Consider the following 13,529-nt stretch of genomic DNA (forward strand, 5'->3'; position numbering starts at 1 on the left):
TTAATGACATTATAGGCAATGTTAAAGGCTGCTTATCAGCCTTTCTTAGGCCACCCACTATTTTTAAGATTATTGACATAGTCCATTTTCCAGGGAAGGGACATGGTAAACTGAACTGAGAAACCTCAATTATTTGGGTCACCCTCATTATAGGTATTTGCATCTGGAGTAATACCAACAATGAACCGTGTTGCTGAATACTTCAAGGAAAATTGAGAAAGGGAACAGCTTGTTTCTTGGAAATCCTGATTGCAGGTTTATAGGCAGGCGTATGGACCACCCATGCTTCTACCATTATTACATACGATATTTGAAGGGGCATGCAAGCTTTTGGTATTTTAGCTTCTCCAAGAAATTATGTTTCAGTGCTTTTTTTCTCACAATACTTCTATCTACCACACACACACACACACACACACACACACACACACACACACACACACACACACACACACACACACAACACACACCACAGGGGTAGGAAGGTACACAATGGGCAATGGGAATCATCAGGAGTGAAAGTGTGATCAAAGAGGTTAATGTTGGTATAAACATCACAATGTATCTGGCAAAATATAAAATATTAGAGTCAGAGAGTTAAATTCAAAAGCATGAAAATATTTATTCATTGATCCAACATATGTTTTTTAAGAGATGCTTTTGTCCTGCCATTGAGAGTCTGGCCTGGTAGAATTTATCAAAATACTGTTATAAGAGACAAGTGATTATTAGGGGCCTCTTAGAGAAGTAGACCCTTGAGGCTGGTTTCCCATTCTGACAAGGCTGGCATTGAGAAGTAACAGAATGGGATACTACTGAACGTTCAAAACAGCATTTGTGGAGAAGACTCAGAGGGATGATATTTGATAGCATTAATTTATCTCTGTGACACATTAAAGTGTGTGTGTGTGAGCATGCCCACATTCAGGTCTTCTATAGGTAGCCACAGCTGATGTGTTTTCATGATTGCAGTGGCCATGCCATATCCAGGAAATAGTGTTTCCTACTCCTCTCTATCTGCTTGGTCTTAACATCTTTCTGTCTCCTTTGATGTGTTGGTGCCTGAGTCTTAGAGAGGCTACTGCAGACATCTTATTTGGAGCTGAACAGTCAATAGTCACTTATTCTTAGCACTCTCATAATTTGTCTCTGCACTAACCATTATCCTCTGCAAATAGTTTTTCCTGACTCCAGTTGAATCATGTTGGTCTATGTTTATTAACTTACCTGTATAGTAGGCAGTTTGGCTACAGTAGTATGTTTTTCCTTAGAGTCTGTAATTTCCTCCTCCCTGTCTCAGCTATAGATTCTTTTGACCAGGCTTATAGTACTAGCTATTCCCTTCTGTGTTGTACTCATTCATCCACAGATTGTAATATTGTCTGGCATATTGTAGATGGCCAATAAATGGTTACTTGATGCTTTTTTTTATCATGATCACTTTTTAGTTCATAAGAGAAGATAGTGGAAATCTCCAGTGTCTATTAATGTATTAATTACCATGTAATCTAGCATAGAATTTAGATTTACCAATTTAACTAGTGTAAAGTCAGGAGGTGATCAGCTGCAAAGACAAACAATTCACAACACAGAAAGTTACTAGTTAGACAACATAATCCTGCACAGCTGTCCTCACACACCCGAATGGCTTGCACTGCTAAATCCTTGAACATTCAAAGCAGAAAGGTGGGTTTTTTGAATAGTCAATAAGATTGGCCTCTGAGACATGGATATCTGCTGAGCTTTTGAGGCAGACTGCACATCTGCTTTGTGAAAAGGCAGGTCTCTATCCTGTATAAATTCTGGGTCCAGGTGTTGTTAGACTGCAACCTGATCTGCTAACTGGGCATGGGAAACAGAGCACCACGAGAGGAACTCATGGCCTAAGAAATGATTTTGCACTGGAAAAGAAAAAGGGACTGCATGTACCCAGGTTATTCTAGTGGTTATCTTAGTGAAATGAGCCCAAGTTGCTCTTTAGGGAAACTGGGCTGTGTTTAGGCAAGACTTAGTGATAACACCAGCATATACTGTAAACAAGTGATGCATGCTCACTGCTAATGCTATTTCTTCATATGGAAAAACAATTTCCTAAATACATATATCAAACCTCAAAATGCAATGGACTAACAGCATCCAAATGGATTTGTAGTATATTTTTATTGCAATATCTATCTAACTTTTCAGTATTTCTTCTCCATCTAGTATATAATTAAATTTACAAAAATTATCTGGAGTGATCATAATAGCCAGGTATTGAGACATTTGGTAGTTTCTCTTTTATAAGGTGGACATGTTAGGACAGTGCCATTGTCCTACTTTTTCTCTTAAGCTACTGAACCTTTTAAGTTGAAATTGAATTCAAGTATTCTTGAAAGTCAAGTATCTGGAAGGCATTGTCTAATTGTGAACAAATGCTGAAACTTTAAGAAGTCAATGAATGGTGTTTACTCACTACTAGCCTTACTCTTAGATCCTGACAAGAATTGAGCTACCTGAAATTCATGCTCTAAGGCAATTAACAGTTCTGTCTGGTTAAGAGACAGCGATAACAGCAATACGGGTTGAAAAGTTGTGAGACAGTAAATACATTTACAACTGATAAGTTGCTGTCCTCTTAAAGTCTCTCTAGATGCTAGGGGTGAATCTCTCCAATTGCTTCCTTTCCTCATATTAATTAAATTCTAAAGGTTCAGGCAAAGAGGGAACAATTTGACATTTTACTTCTCCTAACTGACTGATATTATTTTCTTCTCCATCAGGTTTGTATAACTTCTCCCATATTTTAATACTCTGAGACACTAATGGATGACAAACCATTGAAGTATTCTCAACTATCTGTAATTAGAGTCAGGGTGAATTCAAATCCATGATTATTCATCCATAATTCTGAAATCCATACATTTCTAAAAAAAAATGAAGTATTTTAAATATTTATCATAGAAATGGACATGTTAATACCTAATCTGTATTAATACAAGGCTATCTATCATGTTCAATAATACTAATTACATTGCACTATATTCATTGGTACAGAATGCTAATATATTTAATTAAGGACACCGTCCCAGATTCTCTGTGGTATTATAAAATTCATCAAATATAATTTCTTTTAAAATGCAAAGTTATGAATTCAACAATCTTGTGGGAAGAGTTTGGACGAGGAAACAAGTCCTGGGTCATCCTGTAATGTTTTATTCATTTACCTGCCAAACTGAATCCAAAATCCTAAGGTCCATGAGGACAACAGAACCTTGGGTCTAACTTTAAAGGGACAATAGCAGCAATAAGCTGCTTGTTCTGACTTCAACAGGATTTATTTATTTATTTATTTATTTATTTATTTATTTATTTATTGCTTGCTTGTTTTCCAGTGTCCCTATCCAAACAACACCCATCTCAGGCAAGATTATTAAAAATGGAACTGAGTCTGATGCCAACATATTGCTTTATTTCTTGGTGGAAGTAAATTAAGGCTTTCTAGAATCATACAGCACGCAGTGATTTGAACTTTAGAGTTAAAGAGAAACAAACAAACAAACAACAACAACAACAAATGAGTATTCAATTTAGCAGAGCCAGGAAGGAAGTCATGTTTTAAAACAGATACATTTCTTGATGAGACATTTTGCTTGGCCTCAAAAACCTACTGAACTGTGTTCCTAGTGACCTCTGTCACAGATTCATACCCCTATCCTGATGGAGAGCAGAAAGGGTAAAGAGGACGGGAAAGGGAGAAACCAAGGAGGACACATGTGCTGGGCAGCCAGCAAGTGTGAAATGTCCACTGGGTCTCACATGAAAGTCAGTGGTGATAGAGTTACTAAAAATGGCTTAGGGAACCACTTTGGATTCCCCTGCTCATTCTGGGGAGCAGTAAACCAACTCCTTAGGGATGCTCCAGTATCAAGGTTTACAGACAACCCATTGTGACTCTCCAATCCACAAACATTAGGTGGAGCTACAAGTCAGAGAGCAGAGGGGTGCTACGTTCAATTTCTTTTACGGCTCTAAACTCTGTGGCTGTCACTAGGTCCTGTCCCCAGCCAAACTTTTACTTTCCTTTGTGACATATTCTCATTCACCTGTCCATACTGAGGAAGGTATGAACTGAGCAAAAGCTGGGATTCACAGGATGAATGACAGTAACCTCCTGAAGGGTTGCCAGCTTTATCACTTAACATCTCCTTCCCAACACAAGACAATAGTACACGCCGGAGCCTACAGTGGGAGTGCAGTTGTCGAGCGGTGTATAAGCTTGGTCTGTAACAAATGTAGCATGCTTGGCTTGGAGAAGCAGAGGCCCTGGGACTGGAGGATAGACACTCTGAGAAGAAGATGGCCGAACTGTTTCAACAGTGGTAGGGAAGTAATGCGGCCAGAGAATAAATTGGGGAAAGTCCTAGGTTTAGTAACAAAAGTCAACTGGAATTCATGAAAACAAGTAGCAGGATTTTATATGGCTATCTGACTCTTTAAAGATGAAACTAGTAAACTGCTTTGTATCCATCCAGAAGGGGCCATTTAAAGGTCCGTCAACTTAAAATTCAAATTTTGAAATGATTTTAATATTCAGTCCCAATACCTTGGTGGGTGGACCAGCATCTGTCTTATCAGTGTGTTCCCTCTTCTGTGTGACTAGCACTTCTGAGTGAGCAATATTGAAACACCTGGAGGTCTGTTTTACATTCTTTAGCGGAAAGCAGGCAGACAGCAGGCAAGGAGGCGTCTGTACAATTAGACACTTATAAACTTAACCCCAGTCGGCTTCATGTGATGGAGAAATAAATAGATGAGAGAAGTCAAAATGAAATGTGAATGACAAAGGACTAAGGCATCTGTCCCCACCGGCTGCAGGACAGATGTGTCTGAGGCATAGCATATGTGCACCGAGAAGGGTTAGAAAAACCCTTAAGAATGTGGGTTCCCTTGGACCTCACTTGTTAATTAAAAAATATCAGGGTCTCTACTTGGATTTGAAAATGCTCAGCAGATGGAAGCTGACAGGGAGATGTCATGTCATGGTGCGTTCTCCTGCCTGAGCTGGATGTGGTGGGGGTGGGTGGGTGAGAGAATGCGACAGCACATGTATGTGCACAAGCCTAGTCCACCAAACAGAGTTGTGTTGGTTCTTAGAGGACAGCAAAAGGACATCATCCCGGACTCTATGTGCTCTGAGGGTGACCCCACAGAACCTCTCCAAAGCACAGCTCGTCCACACAACCACTTCTCTCAGAAGTGCTGCCTGTGTGCTTTATACAAAACTCTGCTTATGGGCATCACTATTCTCTCAGTTCTAGAACGGGCATGAGGGTCATCCCCACCTCTAGCCTCTGGTGGTGGGAAGCTGAAGCCCAGACAGGTGAAGTGTTTTGGTCAAGATCACATAGCTAGTTAGTGGCAGAACTAGTATAGAAAACATGTCTCTTTTTACTCCGTGTAATTTTCCATGATTCTTTAGTATCGGGAAGCTCCCTGCACACATTAAGCGTTAACATGACTTTAACTCCAATTTGCTTGCTGTGGGATTTAGGAGTGGGGCTTGTGTCCACCAAGTAGTTTAACAGCAGCTTTAGAGGCCTTATTCTGACTCTTAATGCTGCAGGTGTTGCAGGGTTGGAAGATGAGGGTGTGGAGGGGCATGGCTTGTGGATGAGCAGGGGGAGGAAGATAGGGTAAGGTGCATTTCCGAAGACACAGTGACCAGCCTGCTGAGGTTCACCCTTTGTGAGAGTGTGTGTCTACAAATGAACTGACCAGAACCTGTCTACTGTGCTAGAAATTTGGTTTTCCTCCTTCATTTCTTTGACATCATTTGCTCATGAGAAATAAAACTAAAAGCCAGACTCCAAAGACTGTTCCCCGAAGAAATAGGGGCTATGACTGGGTGTGGGTGCTTACACGGGCCACTTTTACAAAACATTGTTTGGTTCATGTTGCTGTGAAAACATGCCTAATGGGAGCTGTCCCTTCAGAAGAAAGCAGGGTTGGTATGCTCAATGACACAGCGCTTGCAGTGGCGCTTCACAAACCGCAGGGCCTCCACTGAAACCTCACAGTCCTGGACGTTCAGCATCTGCAGGTCAAAGCAGTTGGCAGCCACGATCTGCAGGCCCTGGCCGGTGATGCTCTCGCAGGATTTGAGGCTTAATCTCTTGAGATTGAAACAGTTCAAAGCCAGGGATTCCAGGCCTGTGTCGGAGACCAAAGGACATTTGCCAATGTCCAGAGACTTAAGTTTTGTGCAGTTCTTGGCAAGGTACTCCACGCCATGGTCCGTGATGCCCTCGCAGCCCCTCGCATTGAGGTAGCGTAATTTGCTGCAGTACTTAGCCACATAACGAATGCCCACATCCGTGATGCGGCCACAGTGGGCGATGCTGAGGTACCGCAAGCGGGACTCCAGTTTAGCAATCTCCCGCAGGCCAAAGTCGCTGACAAAGCGGCAGTCACTGACACTGAGCTCCTTGATGGATGTGCAGTAGATCACCAGGTAGCGGAGGCCCTCATCAGTGAGGCGGACACAACGGCGCAGATAGAGGTGTGTGAGCTGCGTGCAGTGAGCTGCGATGGTGTGCAAGCCTTCGTCCTCCAGCACGAAGCAGTCCGTCATATCAAGGTATCGGATGGAAATCTGTTTGCCATGCAAGGGGGACAGTTTAATGGAGGCCTCCCGGGTCAAGCTGATGCAAGTAACTTTGGAGCACCCTGCATAAAGACACAAAACACATGCTCAGATAAACTTGCCAGAGTGGGAACTTGGTTCAGGGGAGCCATAACTGATTCTTAGTCCTCTTTCTAGTCCAATCCAGGGGTTAACACTACAGAGAAAGGTATTTGGAATGATTACCTCTTTGTTGGGCTATTCGACAATTTGGGGCTTAAGTGGATTTGCAGATTTTAGAAATGGAAGTACCAAGATTAGAATCAGAAATGCCAACCAACACAGCTTGGGGCAAATCACACTGTAATTTCTTTGTCATAAAATGGGCACAGGCCCTGACCTGCAGGAAAGCTGTGATGGAGTGAGACCCTGTGTCTAAATATCTTGCTATGGCCCTATGAGGAAGTTCCTAAAAGTCTGCCAGTGACCTAGTAGCTTCTTGATTCAAAGAAACAAAATGAGAGAGGGGAGCACTGAAAGAGAACACTGGAACTTTGGGCAGACCCTTCTGGGTTCCCTGGGCTGAGAGTTTACAGTTAGGTTAGGACCACTTTCCACTGCTTCAGTCATGATGAGTGTCTGGCAATCCAATACTTCAGGAATAGAATGAAATGCAATGAAGCCGCGGATCAGAAAATAGTTTGAATATTATGGGATATTTCTGTCATTATTACCCTACCAAATTAATGTTGGGGATTTCATTCCATAGATACTTGTAGAAGACAGTAGTATCATCAAAATTGCTGCCCTAACTTGTCTATCTGGCTCCTTGCTTGCCTTGCCCTTATTCCCTTCAGTATTTCCATACAGCTGTAATTGGAGGCCTAGAAATGGCACTCAAATCATCTTTGCTCAGAGTCTTTAGATGGCCCATTTCATGCCTGGTCTAATAGATCAAGTTTCCTTGAGCTCTTACCACTGACCCTACTGTGACCTTGCCATTTCCCAGACATCACCCTGCCTCTGCCTTGTAGCTTCTGTGCCTGTATTATGGAAGGATCTTACTCAGATAGCTCCAGGACATACCTTCAACTTTCTTAGGTCCACAAGATAATGTTAGCTTAATGGACAATTGTTTTCATGGACTGCCATGCACAAACTAGCACCCCTGACTATCTCCTTTATATTAAGCACTTTGTCAGTTAATAACATCACATGTTCATCTGCTTAGTTATTTATCTGCTGTCTGCTTACTCTAGAGTGCAAGATCCTGAGGGGAAGGACTGAGGCAATTTGATCACCATACCTTCTGTGTTTATAGCTGGGATTAAATAAGTGTCAGGTGAATGAATGAATGAAGGTGGGAAGAAATGATTTACAGGGAGATATCTCCATAACAGCTCAGGTGGGATAATTGAACTTCCAAAATTTACATGTCTTCAGACATTGGCCTTGGCTCAATAATGTATGCATTAAAAATAATTGTTTATAGAAATGCCTTTTATTTGAGTTGAATTATGAAGTGTACAAAGTACTGTGGTGAATATTTTTTATCTGATTCTTAACACTTTTAAAGAACAGGATAGTAATGCCCAAGAAGATATTTTAGGGTAACTCTTACACATCCTTCTTAACTCCCTAAAACTATCTGTAAAATTACATATATATTTGTATTGTACAGTTTAATTATTGTGACATTGCATATAATAATAAAATAATCATTAAAGCCGGGCGGTGGTGGCGCACGCCTTTAATCCCAGCACTCAGAAGGCAGTGGCAGGCGGATCTCTGTGAGTTCGAGACCAGCCTGGTCTACAAGAGCTAGTTCCAGGGCAGCCTCAAAAGCCACAGAGAAACCCTGTCTCGAAAAAAACAAAACAAAATCATTAAATATTACTTTATGCAAGCATATATAGCCAACTTCTATTATATAGTCAATACCCATTAATATAAACTATAGAAATATGTATTTTGTGCCTATCCCATTCTACTACATACTTTTTATTCTCATTTTCTCCTTACTCTTATCAGATCCCTGTTGCAAGCATACAACCAGGCACATCACTTCAGACACCCCCAAATTTTGAGTATTTAAGGCACCATCTAAGGCTTGTGAGCGTCACAATAACAATACTATTGGGAACTCTCCTTCTATCTCCTGGCAGGCTGTCCATGAAGCTCAAGATGAAGCATTGGTCCTCAGAATAATGGGATTAAAATGTTATGTGCTCCACGGTAAGAATTTTAAGGTGTGAAGCACCAACCATAGAAAACAGACAGGACTCCCTCTGTTGGAGCAACGTGGGTTTCTGGGAGGTGGTTTTCTTTGAGATCTTCCCATTCCTTTTTTTGGGGGGGGGTTCTTTGATGACTGTAATTCTGCATATCTCAAATTTTACTTTCTGTGTGTGTAGGTATTCTCATTTTCTTCTGTTATGTAAAAAAATTTTATTCCTCTATTTTGGTTCTAGTTTCCTTTCTACATTCTTAACATCTAGCAAAATCTGTTGTGCATCATAAAAGACACAATATTTAGGCAAAATATTTAGGCAAAAATACATATTAAAAAGAGGAGTTTCAAATTTAAGAAAATATTAGTTTAGTATAGTTGCAGTACATTATTTTGATATGCATGTATAACTTTCTATCAATAATTTTTAATGTTATGGCTATCTCTAATTCTTATGGAATTGTTGAGTTTGTATTGGAAAGAAAATAAATTTTTTCATGGTTCAGTAATACTAATGGATATTTCATGCATTCCTATTTTACAGATATGAAGGGGCCCTTAGAAATCATTCATTTAAACTTCAATTTTAAAAGATGAGGCATGTGCCTCAATGTGCCTTCTACCCACAGACTAGAGCAAGTCTCAAATTTGTTCAAGGCTTCACTGACAAGACATAGGTAAGAAATGTTACAATGTGCCATCAAAAGACAGACCTGCAGACACAGGCGTTTTGTTTGAAGTGGCTGTATTTAAGGAGATAATCAAAGAGAAACAACCTGGATCCATAGAATGAAGTACCAATATTGAAACAAAGGAAGACAAACTTGAGAGACAAGAAATCACTCAGTATTTGAAGGAGTAAGGGATGGTCATAAGGTGGATCTTATGGTTTCTGGAAAGATGTAACAGAAAATAAGGAATGGTTGGCTGCCTTAAAGTCCAAGATAAAGAGGAGTGGGGTGTTCCAACAAGTAAGGTCATGGACCAGGTTTGTATCATGGTCCTATCTATTGTGCCAGACTTTGTTGACTTCTCATGGGAACCCTTACCCATGAGGAGGAATGGCCTGGGGGTGAGCTGGCAGGGAGGTGTGGGGGACTGTGGTTGGAATGTAAAATGAAATATAAAAGAATAAATTTTAAAAAGGGCGTGTGGGGTGAACATTATTCCACCAAGATGAACAACAATGGTTAAACAGTATTAATTCCAGCTCTCACAAATTTTCTCTGCATCATGATTTACTCTCATTTGTGATGGGGAGAATCTCTACTTTCTCTAGAATGCAAGGTAGTCCAATCAGTGAAGACCAATGACTAACTTCTAAGATTGTTGATAAAAATAAAACAGCAAACACAATTAACCCAGGGAAGCCTCAGTTACCCTATTTTTAGTTATGAGGAGATTTTTATTGTTATTTTACACCTTCAAAAATGCTGCTGGGTATATTAACCAATGGAAACTTTAACTCTTTCAAGATGACCATTTCAGGCTTTAGTACTTCTATTTTCACTTAATTACAAGATCCCAAAATACAAAATAAAAATCCCTTGTTTCTGTCCATAAAAAGCCAATGCCTTGAGAGAAAGGGACATGAAAACATGCAAGTACCAGAAAGCAAATTCAATGATATTTTAGTTGCCTGTATTCAAAATGCAGACAAGGAGAGGAAATCCTTGGCTCACTAGACATAAGGTGTAGAAGGCTGTGCTCATGTGAGATTCCACCTGCGAAATGACTAATCTCTTAAGAGAATTGATGGGGAGGTTTGGGATAGGAGTAGAAAAGGGACTACCTATATGGAATCCACATAGGAAGACACCCATTACTGAATGTACAGGTATTATGTGTCTGGAGAACTGTAGATACTGTTGCAGAAGAATGGAATTTGAATCTTGGAAGGGCAACTCAATAGGGACCGACCTTACATGAGCTAAGGAGAAACATGAATCTTTGGTGTAATTAAGTGGAGAACAATTGGAGGTTTTATGTACAAAAGTAAAGGCTTACAACTTGAAAAAGTTTCCTTCAGAAGTTGAATATGCAGAATATGGATTGAAGTGTTGAAAAGAGCAGTTGATGAAGAGTTCCTGTAGGCAGGCATGTAGAGGAAAGGCGATGGACTCCAGGGGCTGCTAGGAAATTAGGATGGCCTTGATAGGATGCTACTGATTAGAAAGAAAAGATTAGGGAGAAAAAGTGGGTGATTCTCAGGTATCCTGTTGGAGAGAGCCCCTTTGAAGTGAGTTTATGTGCAGCAATTACATTTTAATTTTCAAAGTTAGTTGGTTTTAATATATCCTAATTATGTTAAAATACTAATAAAGGTAATTTATGATAATGCTAAGATAGAATATCTAGCTATGGTAATTGCCATTGATTTGGAAATGTAATATTGAACATTATACCTTTCTGCCTTGCTAAATATGGGACAGGTAATCTCATACCATGTAGAGCAGTGGTGTTCAACCTTCCTAATGCTGTGATCCCTTAACAGAGTTCCTCATGTTGTGGTAACCCCCAACCATAAAATTACTGTTATGAATTGTAATGTAAATATCTGATATGTGACCCCTGTGGGGATGGCAAAACACAAGTTGAGAAATTCTGATCTACAGGAACCCTAGATCAGAAAGCCAGCCTTCTATTCTCAAGTTTACTGTCACTGGAAAGTTAGCCATTATCTGAAGCCAGCTTAAAACCAAGGCAGTTGGGTAATGAATGAATAATGAAAATAACTTTGACGGCCTTCTGGCCTCTCTGTTTTGGCACAACCATTTCCAAATTCCCCCAGAAATGGAAGAGACTTTTAGTTAGTGCAGAGTCCAACCTGCTAAACCTTTCAAGTCCATCTCTATGCACCCATGTGTGAAATTCTATCCTAAGTTGGTGAGGCACAGACTTCTCTTGTTCTCCTGCCTAGATGTACAGATCTATGGTGTTATTGGCAATCTGCCGGGAAGCTATATAAATATTTATAAGCATGAAAATGGCACTGAAGTAGAGGACAGCTAGCAAGACTTAGTAACAGTTAGTAACAGTTAGTCAAGTGGTATAGCAATCCCATTCCCAAACAGCCAAAGTGACTTCAGCCATTTCAGGATTTCAAAAGGACCTCAAACAAGACAACATAATTAACTTGCATTCTATATGAAGAACACCTGGGAACACTCTCTGACAAACTTGGGAATGCTAAACAACTTATTTTCTAATCGGAGAAAATACAAAAAGTGTTTGTAAAATGTTCAGCTGGCAAGAATGGTAAAGAGTTAGTCAGTTTTATTTCTTAGCTAAAGAGAAAACACATCAGTTGTAGCTCTAAGTGATAAGTGATTTGCCCCAAATCTCAGTGCTCCATGTTTTCCAAAGTTCCTTGGAGGAAGAATTTAAGAAGGTCTCCTTGTTTCCCGCCTCTGTATGCCAAAGGTAGCTCATGACTAATCTAACACACAGTCAGGATGGCTTTGTCCTGAAGCCAGCTCAAGCAGGAGTTGTAAGCAGCTTTCCAGCGAGGGAAAGAATCTGCAAAAGTAATGGGCTGTCAGTGGAAATATTTTCAGATGTCAGCTTCTGAAAGACAGAACAAGCGGGAAGCTGTTTTACCTCCAGTTCTTTTTCTTTCTTTTTTTTTTTTTTTGAACAACTTCATTTACCTTGGATTCTTGTAAATCCCAATTCTCTTTATTTGCCTGACTCAGTGGGTTTCACCTTTTGACTTTTCCCAAACCATTCCTGAGGTCACAGCTCATGTGTCTCATTTTTTTTTTTTTTGAAATCTTACACATTTCAGCCTCTGAAATGTTCATCTTTTGACTGAACAGCAGATGAGATAAAAAAAGAAAAAACAATTGAGGGGGCGGTTTTATTCAGGATGGGTCCCCAGTCTGGCACCAAAGTTTGACTCTGGGCTTTAATTCTTCCTGCCTAAGAGAGACTTTTTAAGGAAGGCAATTATACTGGGATTTCCTTCCATTTTCAAGAGAATGAAAAGTTAGATTCAATGGACCCTGTCCTTGTACTATGTAACTGAGAAATGTTTTAAAAGAGCTGTAAAATTAACCCAAAAGAACAAGGAATGGGGGGGCACCACTTGACCATGACAGATGTCCCCAGTATTTAGAGAAAAAGCCATTGTGATCACAGCTCCCAGGCCAGCGTTTGGTTCACTATGGAGGACTGTCAGGTCTAAATGTCACAGGGACATCTCTGTGGCTTTACCATGGCACATAGACTCTACTAACTCGTAGCACATACATACAAAATTCTAGTTTCTGAATGACCTGTTTAAATAGATATTTCCTTCTATTTGTCTTAGCTAGATGCTCCTTTGTTTGTTTACATTTTGCATGGTTGTTCTGGAGTGTAAGGTCACATTTAAGGTAGACTGACCCAACTTATCAGGACCAAAGTGACTACAGTTCTTTAAGAGGCAGATGGTCAATGCAGGGGCTACTCTGGCCTTCCATGTTACGCTTCCACAGTGAGACATTTTCTGATCAGTTAGTCTCCCTACTACACACTGTTCATCTCTAGTAGCTAGCAAGGTGACACTATGAGCTGGAGAGATGACTCAGTGGTTAAGAGCACACACTTCCAGAGGACCTGAGTTTAGTTTCCAGCACCCATGATGGGCAGCCCTCGATAGACTTTAACTCCAGCTCCAGCAGATGCAATGCCCTCTTGCAGACTCTGTAGGCA

At 40.4% G+C, this 13,529-nt stretch overlaps 1 protein-coding gene across 1 annotated transcript in view; it reads right to left on the reverse strand.

Moving 5' to 3' along the window:
- Positions 1–1,645: 1,645 nt before the first annotated feature.
- The window catches only part of Fbxl7 (F-box and leucine rich repeat protein 7), a 355,837-nt gene continuing 343,953 nt past the window's right edge, over positions 1,646–13,529 (reverse strand). The window contains exon 4 of the mRNA XM_027400048.2: positions 1,646–6,708. Within this exon, the coding sequence (XP_027255849.1) occupies positions 5,972–6,708 (737 nt within the window). The 3' untranslated portion in view covers positions 1,646–5,971. The remainder of the gene's footprint in view (positions 6,709–13,529) is intronic.

The sequence above is a fragment of the Cricetulus griseus genome, chromosome 2, assembly GCF_003668045.3.
Source record: "Cricetulus griseus strain 17A/GY chromosome 2, alternate assembly CriGri-PICRH-1.0, whole genome shotgun sequence".
Classification (NCBI taxonomy): Eukaryota; Metazoa; Chordata; class Mammalia; order Rodentia; family Cricetidae; genus Cricetulus; species Cricetulus griseus.